The 15,092-nt window shown below is 46.4% G+C and overlaps 1 protein-coding gene across 1 annotated transcript in view; it reads right to left on the bottom strand.

Annotated features, from left to right (window-relative positions):
• Nucleotides 1–15,043, bottom strand: part of Ptdss2 (phosphatidylserine synthase 2) — a 28,273-nt gene extending 13,230 nt beyond the window's left edge. The window contains exons 1-3 of the mRNA XM_033764760.1: nucleotides 14,969–15,043; nucleotides 14,631–14,707; nucleotides 9,650–9,751 (exon numbers count right to left, since the gene is read on the bottom strand). Of these exons, the coding sequence (XP_033620651.1) occupies nucleotides 9,650–9,751; nucleotides 14,631–14,707; nucleotides 14,969–15,043 (254 nt within the window). The remainder of the gene's footprint in view (nucleotides 1–9,649; nucleotides 9,752–14,630; nucleotides 14,708–14,968) is intronic.
• Between the last annotated feature and the right edge of the window lie 49 nt (nucleotides 15,044–15,092).

Here is a 15,092-nt window from a genome sequence, read left to right as displayed (position 1 = left end):
AGGGCAGGTTTTTTTTTTTTTTTTTTTTTAATTTCCTTTTGATGTTTTCGTGATACTACGGGTGGAACCCGGGGATTTTGCACTGAGCTGCATCACCTTTTCTTACTTTTGAGACACAGTCTCACTAAGTCGCCAAGGCTGGGCTTGGACTTGTGATCCTCCTGTCATCCTCCCAGAGTGCTGGGATCATGTGCTCAGCCTTGGCCCAGTTTTAACGTTACCAACCCCGCTGGGCATTTGTGGTCCCAGGAGCAGCTGTGATTTTCTGGTCCAGGCTCCACAAGCCCTAGGTTTCCACACTACCGCTGCCAGGACAGGAGCAGAGCCCTGGTGTTCAGCTCAGACCAGGCATATGCCTATCACTGCAGTCTCAAGCAGGGTGGGAGGTGGGGTTGGCACCAGGCAGGGCTACTGCAGGGAGCTGGACATAGGCCTGGCACATTTGCCCTTCCCTGGGGAAGAGGATGCTGACCAAGGGAGGCTGCTGCCTGAGGCCCTAACAGAAATCTATGTCCCACCTGCCTAGAGCCATCTTGGTCCTCAGCCACACTCAGCTGTATCATGTAAGGTCTCTGGGGCTATACATCCCATGTCTGTGGTGACTTTTTATGGCCAATTTATAAGAACTTAATACTAGGGAAGACCTGCACATTTTACTTAAGAACTTAAGTACCAGGGTGCAGTTGGGTAAAGGAGTAACTTAAAAGGAGAACTACTATGCTTTTTGAACAGTCAATGCTTCTATCTCTTCAGCTTTCCCCGATGTCCTTTTTGGCCCCAGCTTCCCATCCAGGACCCCAAGACATTCAGTCCTCAGCTTCTGCAGCACCTCAAAGGAGAGACAGAGGCTCTGATTCTCCTGTTTCTGAGAACCTGGGCATCTGTGTTGCAGGATCTCCACTGTACACATTTGTCTGCTGTTTTCCTCATGATTACACAGGGCGGTGGGGCATAGGGAGGAAACCTCAAGGGCAGCAAGCACATCCTCTCATCATGTCATCCAGAGTCCCCACTGTCCACAGGGCTGTGACTGTTGTTGTTGACCGTGAGCACCTAACTGTCTCCCTGGTCTGCACAGCAGCCCCTGCCTCACTCACTGGAAGGGGTTGGTGTGGTGTGCAGTCATGTGTTGAGGGTGGGGACCTACATTCCTGCTCCCCAGGGTGCAGTGTCTATGGAGGTCACTTGGAATTGCACATGGGACATCTGTCACTTCTCCCCAAACAATGGACTTAATCACTAATATCAGCATGGACTCATGGATGTTTATTTTATACTTGACTATGTTCCAACACTACTGATTTTGTTGCTCCCAACTGTTCCAGCTTTGATCGTGGGGGCTCTTTTGTTTGGCTCTGGTACTGCTTTGTCATGACCCATCATTGTGGGGCTTTGTGTGTTTTTCTGAGTTCCTGACTTTCAGGCACCATAGGAAGCTCCAGGCTCATCTTAGGCACTTCCTGCCCCAGCCCAGGAACCTGCCGCTTCTCCAAGGTGCCCTGGCCCTCTACTGGAGAACATCAGAGGCCAAGATTTGGTTGCTGGGTGCACTAATTGCCACTCAGCTGTGGTTGGCTGCAAGTCCTCAAGTCACAGAGAGCAACACACCTGCCTGCACTTTACTAATGGATGCCTCTGCTATACAACTGTCCCAAATATTTGTGAGGGGTAGGTTTCAGGATGCCCTGAAGATACCAAATCCAAGGAGACCCAAGACCCTTATATGAAACAATACAGTATTTGCATGTAGCCTAGGAAATCTTACCCTGTACTTTAAATCACCCAGATTACTTTTAATTTCCAACACACTGTAGCCCTTGTTACAATGTATTATTCAGGGATAGAAAGACTATACTTGTGTAGAATAGATGCATTCCCCCCAAAATATTTCCAAAATTGGTAGAATCCAAAGATTCAGAACCCACACATAGAGAAAGCTGAAATATTACACATATTTCACCATATATCCATCTGTATTTTCATTAAGCTACACCTGTGCTCTTGCTGATCACCAACCACATGGGTCATTCAGACCCCTGCCCCTCGACGGCTGTAGTCCCACAAATTTCCAGCACCCACCACACAACCATAAGCATGGCAAGGGCAACTGTCCCCCACACCTGGTGGGTGCAGCACCACCAGCCAGCATGCAGCTCTGTGCAGCTCCCTTGCCTGGCCTTACAGATCCTGCCATCCCCAGAGCCATGAAGCACCTCCCAGGGCTTCAGCAAAGTCTCAGTGCGGTTGCAAGAGACATTCTCTGAACAGTCTGCCTACTTTCTGGGGACCCCAGCAAGCCTCGCAGGAGGGTTCACTGTGTTAGTCTACAGTTTGACAAACACATCATGTCACATCTCCACCACTGCACCAGCAGAATGAGCAGCTCTGCTGTCATAAAAATGCCCCAAGCTCTGCCTGTTCCTCTCTCCCTTTTCCTGAAGCCACTGTGCTTTCCACAATCTGCCTTTCCTCCTCCAGAACACAGGAGCCACACAGCACACAGAGTGAGAGATCCTCTTCCTACTGCTGAACAGAACATGCAAACTGTAGCTTCCGTGGCACTCACTGCAGGGCACCTTGGTTGCTTCTGCTTTTTGCTGATTACATACAAGCTGCGTGAACACTCACATGTGGTTTTCATGTGGACATCAGTTTATTCCAGCTGGAGAAACCCAGGTGCCTGAAACTGGATCACACAGTAAGAGCACACACGGCTTGCAGGACACAAGCTGCCTCCCACCGCGGCCACATTACTTCTCCCTTTGAGCAGCCTGAGCTGCTGTTTCCCATTCCTGCCAGTGTGTCTGCTGTTTAAATTCAGCTCTTCCAACAAATGTAGTGGTACAGTATCTTATGGTTTTTAATTTGCAATTCCCTAATGTGTATTCTCCTTGGTGAGGCATCTGTTTAGGTATTCTGCTAGTTTTAATTTTCTTAATATAAATAATTTCTTTTTTGGGGGAACAGGATTTTGCTATGTTGCCCAGATTGTCTCACAACTGGGCTCAAGTGAATCCTTCTGTATCAGCCTCCAGAACTGCTGGAACTACAGGCACTTACTACAACAACTAGGTTGTCCAATTTTTAATTGTTTTTTTCTCTTATTAGTCTGCTTTAAGAGTTTTTGGCATATTTGGAATGTAAGTCCTTTATCAGATATGTGTTTACAAATAATTTGCAGCTTGTCTTTCCACTTACTGTGTTTTTACAAAGCATCAATATTAATTTTAATGAAATCCCACTCGCCACTGCTTTTCCTGTGCTGGTGTCCCTGGCACAGCTCAGCAGTCACCACCAAGTGCAGGGCCATCTCACTGTGTTCTCCTTGAGAGGACGTATAATTCTGCAGTTAGGCCAATGCATGTATTGTATGTATTTTCACTAAGTTTCTTGGTACTTTTTAGGCATACAGCACAGTCACCTCCATCACTGGGATCCTGCACCTTTACACGATGTGTCTTGTTTCTTATTTTATCCCCATTCCCCTGCCCTCCCCTTCACCCTTCCCTATTTATAAAGACTTTGTTTCCATTTTTTCCTTTTCTCATATTTTTTCTTTTCCCTTCTTTCCTTTCCCCTATTCTTCCCACTTCTCCTATTCCTTTAAATCTTTTCTTCCTATTTCTTTTTTGTTTTTTTTTTTTGGTACTGGGGATTGAACTCGTGTCTTTACACTTGCAAGGCAGGCGGTGTCACCACTGAGCTAAATCCCTGGCCTAATTTCACATTATCAGTTATACAATTTGAACCTTATTTACACTTTTAGTCTTTCACACCAGAGAAACTATTCAGTATTTACACGTGTGTCTTATTAATTTCACTTAAGAGTATGGCCTCAATTTGCATCCATTTAGTTATGTCTTTAGTTTCTCATTCTTTGTGGCTGAGTAGTACTCTATTTTATAAAAAAACCACATCATTTTTATCCAGTTGATGGGCAATCGGTCTGTTTTCAAGTTTTAGCTATTACAAACTGTGCTGCTATAAACATAGGTGAGCATATATCGCTGTGATATGATCCTTTTAATTCTTTTGGAAAGATACCCAGCAGAGGGATGGCTGGGTCAAATGGGACCTCTAATCCTAGTTTTCTGAGGTATCTCCATATTGATTTCCACAGTGGTTGTAGGCCAATTTATAAACCATCTTGGAAAGCTCTGTGAATGTAGTTAGAGTAAGTAAACATGTGGACACCCAGCTGTGTTCCCCCACCTGCTACATAGCCTGGCCCATCACTCACAGACCAGTGTGTTCCTGTGGGGGTCTGCTCTGCATCATGAACCCTGTCTCAGGATTACTGAGGCTGATAGTGTCGGCCCCTGCACTGTTCCTGTCCAGTGCTATCATCACAGTGTGTACTCGACTTTTTGTTTTCTGAAATAGGGTCTAGCTATATAGTTCAGACAAGCCTTGGAGCCAGGTGTGGTGGCACATGTCTGTAATCCCAGCCCTCGGGAGGCTGAGGCAGGAGGATCACTGTGAGTTTGAGACTAGCCTGGGCTACTAAGGTCCAGGTCAGTTTCAACTACATAGTGAGACCCTGTCTCTAAAACAAAAAAAGAAACAAGCCTTGGATTCACTATGTAGCCCAGACTGTCCTCAAACTCACAGCAATACTCCTGCCTCAGTCCCCTAAATGCTGGGATTACAAGTGTATAATACCACATCTGACTGTTATTATAGATAGGCAAAAAATAATCGATACTTTATTCACATTTAAATGTGTGTAAATATGTGTTTGATATGATTACAATGTGTACAGAGGTCTAGTTTACTAAATTTGCAAATGCAATAAAAAATTAAATAAATATGAGGGTAAGAAAAACCTGTCCTCTCCCGCAAGGTCACACAGATAAACGAAGGCTGAATGTACATGTCCACCCAGAGACACACACTGGCACATGGCCACCATTCTGCAGGGAAGATGCAGACATGGGAGGACACACAACAGCCCTACTTCTACAAAGCATGACACAGCGAGACCTGTGCTACTGAGGCCAAGGGCAATGTCTGTAGCACAGGCCTGGGCCAGCTGGCAAAGAAAATGCTCCATGTCACCACTTTGTGGTGGGCACATATGTGTGCACATCTGTAAGAACACATGAACCATACCTTTAGGCTATATAGCAAGTCCAAGGCCAATTGGGCTATATGACGAAACGGTTTTAAAGATCCAGAAAAAGTGCCGGGTACAGTGGTGTACACCTGTAATCCCAGCCCTCGGGAGGCTGAGGAAGGAGGACTGCAGTGAGTTCTTGGCCAAACTGGGCTACATAGTTCAGGGCCAGCTTGAAGTACAAAGCGAGATCCTGTCATTAAAATAAATAAATAAATAAATAAATCCACAAAAAAAAAAAACACACTGAAAATCAAGTACCAAACCAGTAAATCCATAAAAAGAAAAATTATATAGAAGCTTAAATTAAAAAGCTTAATGAAAACAAATTTGTTTCCCAAATTTTTAACTTTAAAAATATACATATTAGGGCCGGGGATTTAGCTCAGTGGTTCTGCCACCGGCCTTGCAAGCACAAGGTCCTGAGTTTGATTCCAGGTACAAAAAAAAACAAAAACAAAAAAAAACTATCTATTTATCTGTATGTTTGTTTGTTTGTTTGGTTTTTTTGGTACTAGGGATCGAACTTGGGTCCTTGTGCTAGCGAGGCAGGCGACAGAAACACTGAGCCAAATCCTGGCCCTTATCTGTCTGTTATGTATAAATTTTAAAAATTCTTGGAGCCAGGGATAGTGGCACACACTGTAATCTCAGCACTCTGGCAAACTGAGGCAGAAGGATCACAAGTTCAAGCCCACCAAGAATCAACAAATAATTATATCAGAGTACAGAAACAACCTACGAAAGAGAAAAATACTTTTACCAGCTTTTCCATGGGTAGAGGACTAAGGTCAAGAATATATAGAGAACTCAAAAAAATTAGACCCCCCCCCAAATAAAAGACGCAGTCAAAAAAATGGGCAACTGAGGGCCAGGGATTTGGCTCAGTGGTTCCGCTGCCTGCCTTGCAACTGCAAGGGCCCGAGTTCAATCCCCGGTACCAAAACCAAAACCAAAATACTGTTGGGCTGGGGATTTAGCTCAGCGGTTTGGTGGCCTGCCTTGCAAGCACAAAGACCCAAGTTCAATTCCTGGTACCAAAAAAAAAAAAAAAAGTACATCACTGGGGACCAAGCTCAGGGGTGCCGAAGCCTGCCTTGCAAGTGCAAGCAAGGTCCCGAGTTCTAGGTCAGTCTCAACTACATAGTGAGACCCTGTCTCAAAAAAACAAAAAAAAAGTACATGGAGGGACCAGGCACTGGGTGTTTAGCCTCACAAGTGCAAGGTCCTGAGTTCGATCTCCTGTACCAAAACAAACGAACAACAAAAAACAAAAAAAACTACACTGAGATACCAATTTACCCCAGAAAGAACGTCACTGTCAAAAATCTAATAACAAGTTCTGGAGAGGATGTGGGGAAAAACTCTTCTGCATTGTTGGTGGGAATGCAAAGTGGTACAACCATTCTGGAAATCAGTGTGGAGATTCCTCAAAAACCTAAAAATAGAAATTCCATTTGGCTCAGCTATCATGCCCTTCCTAGGTATCTTCCCAAGAGAGCTAAAGTCATTATATTACAGGAATACATGTACACCCATGTTTATAGCAGCACAAGTTATATAACAGGTAGATCTTGGAAACAGGGTGTATGTCCAACAACAGACGAATGGGTAAGGATATTATAGTATTTGTACACCACGGGGATCAAACCCGTTGAGTACTATGCTTCCATAAAGATAAAATCTGAAGCACTTATAGGTAAATGGATGCAACCTGAGAACTTAATGTTAAGTGAAATAAGTCAGACACACAAGCTCAAGCATCACATAGTTTCTCCTACATAAGTAACACAAAATTTATAAAAATATACAAATAAAAACAGAAAACATAAATAGGACGTAAAGAGATGTTCAAATACTTTACCAAATTACCTAAGTTGTTTCAAAAATATTTTAATACATATGCTAATTTGTTTCATTTATACTATTAGTTTATCTTGAATTATTGAAAAGAAACTTACATTATCACCTGTTTGCTTCTTTTTTTAAGAATCCTTTTGGTTTATGTCTTGTACTGTAAGTAACTACTTTGGAGATAACAATACACAATGTATTAACTATTATTATTCTCTTATTTTATTAAAATTTTTTTCATTAAAAAACAAAAAGGCCAGGAATATGGCTTAGTGGTGCTGCAACTGCATGTAAATTGCAAGGTCTTGAGTTCAATCCCCAGTTAAAAAAAAAAGACACCTGGGCAACTTACTTAGACCCTGTTTCAGAATGAAAGATTAAAAGCGGGGGGGATGATGATGTCACTCTGCAATGGCTCTTAGTTCAATCCCCAGTATTGTGAAAAAAAATCTTGGGCATACCTCAGTGGTAGAGCACTTTCTTGATATGTGTGAGGCCCTCGGTTTGATCCCCAGTATGACAAAAATAAGTCTTTCTCTATGTGAAACCTCCAGGTGCTCTGAGCAACTGGGCAGGAGACACCGGGCTGCCAAAGGTTTCCAGTGTGAAGTCTGGGGGTCCACAGCAAGTGGTGAGAATGGAGCCAGGACAGATGCACCCATGGTGACTTCTTTGGAAAAGACAGCAGCACTGGTGACAGAGCAGTGTGACCTGAGGTGACCAGTCTCCTAACAGGAGCCAAGAGCAGGTTCCAGGCCTCACCCTTAGAATTACAGCAGCAGGGATAGGTCCTTCATGCTCTTGAAGAGGAATGGGGAGAGCAGCAAGTATACAAACAGATGTCCAGTGTCCCCAAAATACAGACTTCGGAGGTGAAAAGTGCCCAAGATCCCCTGGGGGACGGCAGGGGGACTATGCTTACATAGGGCCACAACAGCCGTGGGGTTAAGAGCCCCTGGCTCCTCCAGCTCTGGTCTTCCCAGTGCTGATGACAGGGACTGGGGCAGGGCTTGGCTTGGTGACTCATCTGGCAGGGATCTGGTGGCATCCTTAGAGGCTTTCCCAGGACATCCTGATCATAGCTGGATCTTCAGGGGAGGGGTAACTTCTTCTTCCTGTGACAATTTTTGCCCAGTGACATTGGAACTGCACATCTCTGACCAATTTCACTTGCCTCATGGAAAACTTCTTTTGTTGTTATTTTTGGTACTAGGTATTGAACCCAGGGCCTAAACTACATCCCTTGCCCCTAGAAAACTCTTCTTGAGGTGTGGCCAAGTCCTTCCTCTTAGGACTCTTCTTTCCGTTATACTCAGCAGATGCTACAGATGTCTCCATGTCCAAGGCAAAGAGATGAATTCACAGGAAAACTCAGCTCTCAAAGCCCTCTGGGCAGATGTAGGCTCCTGCTGACAGCATCCCTGCCTGCACACCACTGTCCACCCCAAGTGGCCCCTCAAGAGGCAACAGTGCAGCAAAGCTGGAGCTGGGGCTGAGGTAATATAGACTCCTCATCCACTACTGGCTACCTACAACTCAGGGCCGGTCTGAGAAAGAAAAATGGCCAGGTGTGCCTGCAGATGAGGCTCAGAATGGCTGGACATAACAGATGGAACGGGCCTCTGAGCAATCTGGTACCTAAGATACAGGAAAAACAGGAAGAGCCAATAAAGCTGACTGGCAGCTGGGAGGAAAATCCAGAGAGCACAGGCCAGGAGCAATCAGGAAAGGAAAGGGCAGAGGTCCGGAGGAGTGGCTGCTCTCGTGCAGTCTGACAGTAACTCTGCACCAGAAGCCCTGGTTTACCAAGGATGTGAGCTTTGTTAGGTCCACTGTGGGTGGACAGACAGTTAAGCACCTCATGTCCCCAAGCTTACCACACTCATGGTGAAGTGCAGTGTGGTACAGCTGCCCTCACAGATCACTGATCCCTAGAGGGGTGTCCCAACCACACCCATATGTCCACATCACACCCACTGACAATGCTACCTAATCTTCACGACAGACACTAAAGCCCTCGCTGTTCAAAAGCAAAGTGCTGGCTCAGAGCTTCTGACCGACCACATCCCACAAGCCTGGGGGCCACAAAACAAGGCTGCCTCGTGGCCCTTGCCTTGATGGGCCTTGGGCACATTGCTCCACCTCTGTCCCCACCACAGCATCAGATAGTCCCTGATAGCAGAAAGCACCTAGGCTAAGGACCAGAGGAGCAACAAGAGAGATCAGTCTGATGTTCAGAAAACTCAGAACAAACAAATGAACTCTAGAGTCAGCTGTGTCATACACTAGAGAACAGCGCCAGGGACCATGCAATCCAGGCAAGGACCACCCTCGTGACTGGTCTGGTGCAGAGAATCCTGGGAAGTGAAGTCACAGGTGGCCACTGGATATCCACCTGGCGTCCTGAAGTGGTTTAAATATTTTTAAAATGTTAGTATCAATGCCACTCTAGAACAGCGCCAGCTCAGAGGGCCACCCAGGAGGTGCTAGAGCACATTCCTGTCTCTGCAGTGCAAGCTGTGGCCAGGGTCCTAGTGACCATTCCTGGGCAGGGAACACCATGTGGCTCCAAGGGTACCTCTGACAGTTGATACCTCAGAAACACAAGCAGGAGGCAAGGAGCCCTGGCAACCTGAGGACAATAAGGACAACCCACCCTCCATGCCAGACACCAGTTACCTCTTGGTGTTATAGGCTGTGTCCTGAGGTGTTTCTTCCAGGAGAGTCACATAGCCCAGTGCACAGGTGAGGATGAACAACACAGTTAAGGTATGGGCTCGCCTGCAATCCAAAAACATACAGGCAGGGTCAGAGCACAAACCACATCACCAAATTCTCACATGACATGCACCAAATCTCCCTGTACAGGACAGGGTCCCGGCTGGATGCTAAAAGGCCCTGTATATCTTCACTCCACAGTACTCACAGCATGGACAGATGTTAACTTCAGTTAAAGTTAAAGCTTGTCTTAAGAGCCGGGGATTTAGCTTAGTGGTGCTGCCGCCTGCCTTGCAAGTGCAAGGGCCTGAGTTTGATCCCCAGCACAAAACAAAAATTAAGTTAAATTAAAGCTTGTCTTAAAAAGGATTTCAATGCTTTGTTTGTTTTGTTTTTTTGTTTTTTATTACCGGGGATCAGACTCGGGCCCTTGCGCTTGCGAGGCAGGTGGTGGAATCTCTGAGCCAGATCCCCAGCCCAATGCTTTGGTTTTTGTTTGTTTCACTATTCCTTTCCACTAACAGTGATCTTATAGTCTTTCCAGTGGTCAGCTAGCTAGGGAAGCTCTGATCATCCACTGAGCCTCATAAGGAGTACAATCTTTTTTTTTTTTTTAGACAAGGTCTCACTATGAAGTTCAGGCTGGTCTCGAACTCACAGCAATCCTCTTGCCTCAGTCTCCCAAGTGCTGAGATTACAGGAATGTGCCACTATGCTCAGCGGGACCCCAATATTTGCATTTGCTAAAAACACAAAGATTGAGCTGGACGTGGTGGCACAGGCCTGTAATCCTGGCACTCAGGAGGTTGAGGCATGAGGATCCTGAGGTCAAGGCTAGCCTGGGTTACACAGCAAGTTCGAGGCCAGCCTGAAGTACATAAGACTCTGCCTTAAGCCCTTCTTCAGTAAAACCCCATGAAGATCATCTAAAATCTGGGCAAGGTGGTACACATCCATAATCTCAACACTCTGGGAGGCTGAACTGGAAGGATTGCAAGTTCAAGCCCAACCTGGGCCATTTAGCAACATAGTAGGACCCTGTCTCGAAATAAAAAATACAAAGGGCTGGGGATATAGCTCAGTGCAAAGGCCTTGGGTTCAAGGTATTGCAAAACAAACCAACTAACCAAACAAATGAACAAACAAAACACCTAGAAAATAAATAACTTTTTGCCTTTTGAGGTAAATGTTCACCCTGTCACTCAAGAAGTCAGAGTGCCTGGACCCTCTGGCTCTGGGGAAGCAGAAGCAGGAATAAGGAGGACCCAATTCTATCCTTTCCACAGCAAGTAGAAGGACAGTGGGTCAGACAAGCAGCACATCAGACTTACAGAAGGACAGACTTCAAAACTGTAGAATCAACTTCTGCTGGAAAGCAAATCCATCTCATTGTTTCTTGCCTGCACACAGAATATGTGCATCTACACACATGGAAATAAATGAATGACTCCTGAGATGGGCACCCCTGCCCCACCTAAGAGACAGGTGTGCACAATGGCATCTCTTTTCACCTTCCCTGTTTGCCCTGGTCCTGCAGTATCCTGGTCTGTGTCTCATGATTAGGCTCAGAACTAGTCACTCTATAAGGGGAGGGCATGAGGACTGGGTCCCTTACAGGAGTGGAAAATATCCAGTTGTCTCTCTTTAGAGATGACCACACTCATCACGCTGAATGGTAGGAAGGCAGGTTTGCCAAGACCAATGAGGAGAGCATGAAGGCACTGCCAAGAAAAAGTCAGGCTTGCCCAATGCCTGCAAGAGGCTCCCAGGCTGTGACACTGCTCTTCTGGCCCAATGGCCAGGAAGACCAAAAAGACATCAATTGGCCAGTCATGCTTCCCAGATGTGGGCAAAGCTGGGAAAGCCCTAACCCACAGGGGCTGAGAACGTCATCTTCTGGAAGCTGGGGTACCTAAGATCACCGAGGTACTTTTGAGGCTGCAGGGCCAAATAAGATACGGATACAACGGAGTCCCAAGTCATGGAGAAGGCTCACTAGAGCACCAAGTTCTAAGACACAAGATAAAAATTCTCAATGTGTCCAGACCTCACTCTGGTGGTAGCTGTTTAGAGTGTGGGTACCCACAGTGCTTCATCATCAGGGACAATGTTCACATATGTCTCTCCAGGGTGATGGTCTGCAAAGTTCTTCAGATCAATTTTATTTATTTTTAATTTTTAAATTTTTGGTACTGGGGATCAAACTCAAGACTGCACTTGAGAGACAGGTGACACCACCACTGGGCCAAATCCCTGGCCCTCAGACAAGTTTTAAAGGTGTGGTGGACCGAGCTTCGTGCAATGCCTCTGAGTATGTGGCCCTAACATTCCCAGAGCTTCTCTACTGGACAGCCACATCACACTATAATGGTGCAGGAGGCAGAACCCTTGCCACCTGTGACCCAAATTGCAGGTCCCGTGGCTAATAAGTAATTACCAAAACTCAAAACCTGGCCAGGGATGTAGCTTAGTGGCACAGCACCTGCCTGGCAAGCATGAGGTCCTGAGCTCAATCCCCCGTACAAAAAAAAAAGTAATAAAACCCAAATCTTTGCACATACCAGCTGTCACTGGCTCCAAAGGAGCTCAACTGTCTTTGAAAATAAAGTCTAAATACAAGGCTTTGGATTACACAAAAGTTTCCTTTGGCTCCACAGTGTGGTATACACTCATTATCCCAGGACTGGGAGGCAAAGGCAGAAAGATCACAAGTTTGAGTCCCACTTGGGCAACTTATCCAGATCCTATCTCAAAATAAAAAAGAAAAAAGGCTGGGGATGTAGCTCAGTGTGAATACCCTGGGTCCAATCCTCAGTACTGAAAGTGTCACAATGTGTAACTGTGGTGGCACAGAGGATGGAAAAATTACAGTAGTCAGGAGACGAGACTTGTCCCAGAGGGGCCATCTCTACAGAGAACACCCAGTGTAAAGGACACTCCCAGGTAACAGTTTTTATTTAGAATCTCAGCATAAGAGGAAAAACAGGAAAAAAGCAGTTTATGCAAGGAACTGTCTCAAGGCTAGGCAGTTTGCTGAGGAAAAGGGAAGGACAATGGTCAGACACAGCATGCTTCACCATCTAAACTTATTTAACCATTCACTCCTCAGAGAGCCCGGGTACTTTTGCCCTATAGGTTAACCATTTAGTCCTTGGCCATGTCCCCACACTAAAGAAAAACAATTTCTTCTGTTAATTTTGGAACTTAGTCATTTCTACAAACATACATTTTTTGAGTTTCACTGGAAAAGGTGATGCTTGAGACAAGGTCTTACTACTAAATAGTCCAGGCTGGTCTGGCCTTAAACTCAAAATCCTCCTTTCTCAGCCTCCCATGTGTTGAGATAACAGGCCACCAATGGCCCATAAGTTATTTTTATTTCATGTTAACTTTTATAACATTCATTATTAATGTCCTATAAAACACAGGCTAGGGATGTAGCTCAGTATAAAACATTTACATAATATGCAAGAGAACTTGGGTTTGATCCCCAGAATCATAAAATGAAAAATCTCTACGACACGAAATAAGAGTTAAAAAAAAAAAATTCCTAGCATAGCAAGACTGTGATGGGGTACTGAGAAGAGCTTGGCGGCACGGCTCTGCAGGGAGCATGAGTTGTTTTTTTACTAGGGAAGCTCCTGGTCATCTCTATGAGGAATCATAAAGCTCTCCTTACCCAAGATGCAGCAAGAACTTGCCCCATGCTCCTCTGCAATGAGCTTGGGGAGGGGGAACCACCTGCCTAGGAGATGCACAAAGGTGGTACCTGACACTAGGCTGGCTATATCCTCCGGAAAGTCTTCTGGCCTCAACACTTTCCACGGGTAGGCTCTGCTACTGCCAGGTATCTGTGCCCCAAGTATCCCTGTGAGCAGAGCCCAGGAGGCTGCTAGTCTATGCTTTCAGAGACCAGTACAGGCTTTCTTGAAGCTGGGAGAAAAGTGTTTTCTGACTTCTGCTGCTTCTCATTTTCCCTTCAGCCAGCACTTTCTCAAGTTCAGGCTATGCCAGAGTCTAAGCACTCATTTAGTTCTTTGCTGTGCCCCCTAAATGCTAATAGCACCCAGTAAGGGTCCCAAAATGTGTTGGGTGGGTGGCTCAATAAACAAATAATGAATATGAAATGTGGAAAGTGAGCCCAACTACTTCCTCCAGGATTCTGCATCCCCAGGGGTTCTAGAAGATGTAATAGGAGGACAGACAGTCTTACCTGAGGGGCATAGCAGGACATGGGATGATGACAAGGCCCTGAAGGTTAGCGAATCCACAGGGCACCAACTCTGTGGCCACACCCCACCGACTTGAGACACACCAGCCTTTTCTCCTTTTCTATGGCTCCACAGCCACCAGCGTATTTCCCAAGGCAGGGCTGGCTGATCATAGCCCAGGGTTGGTGATGACAAATATAGCCACCCGCCATCCCAGCCTTCCTACCACTTGACCATATCTTTCCAGAGCTTCACCTGCTACTCCTACTTGCAAGCCAGAAATACAAGCCAGATCATGACAGGGTCCCTCAGAGATCTGGCACCTTTCCCTGAAAGGTACAATCCCTCCCCTACCAGCCTCCCACCCCCATGATTTTTTTGGTATGGGATTGAACTTGGGACCTTGTGCTTTCAAGGCAGGTGGCTGAACCACTGGGCCCCCAGGCCACCAGCCCCAGGATTAGACTTGCTGTGACAAGATCACAGGTCAGTTCTCTTAGAGCTGTTTTTCCTTTCCTGGAGAATAGTCTATCTCTGTGTATTTTCCTGGGCCCCTGTCCCTAGAGCCCACGCTGGGCCTCCAGTGTAGCTCAGCTAAATGGGAACTGAACTTTGTGATAAAGAAGGGTCAAGACTTTTCTCTCTTCAACCACACTTTCTGGTCTATGGGTTTTGTCTTTCTCACAATTGAGGAAAGGTGAAGGGTTTGCCCAAGGTCACAGGAAGCATACCTGGGACCTGTCAGCCAGGGCTCCTGAGCCCTGCAACCCAGCCCCTCAATCCCAGAAGAACCTCGGCTGGCCTCTCGCTAAAGGTAGAGGGTGCCGTCTGACCTCAAGGCTTGGCTGGAGCCAAATTGTGCAGCGGGGGCGGGAAGGGGGGATGGGAGGGACAGATGGGACTGAATAGAGCAGTGGGGCTTTCGCTTCGCAACGCCTAGCAAACCCTGACACCCAGTGAGATGCCACGCTAACGGGGCCAGTTGACGCCATGCACGGGGGAAGCAGGGCGATTACAGCGGCCGCTAAGGAGTGCGGGTCCGCAGAGTGGAAACTCAAGGGGCACGAACGTCAGATGAGAAGGCCAGGAAAGCCACTTGAGCTCGTTCCGGAACCGAACCCTTCCGAAGCGCGGGGAACTGCATTCGACCGACCCCGAGGGGCCACTACTTGGCCTGCTCACCGCCGAGACCG

The sequence above is a fragment of the Fukomys damarensis genome, unplaced genomic scaffold (genome assembly GCF_012274545.1).
Source record: "Fukomys damarensis isolate Sample0158 unplaced genomic scaffold, DMR_v1.0_HiC HiC_scaffold_16, whole genome shotgun sequence".
In the NCBI taxonomy this organism is placed as follows: domain Eukaryota; kingdom Metazoa; phylum Chordata; class Mammalia; order Rodentia; family Bathyergidae; genus Fukomys; species Fukomys damarensis.
The sequence above is the reverse complement of the archived record's forward strand: the minus strand, read 5'-3'. Positions and strand labels throughout refer to the sequence as shown.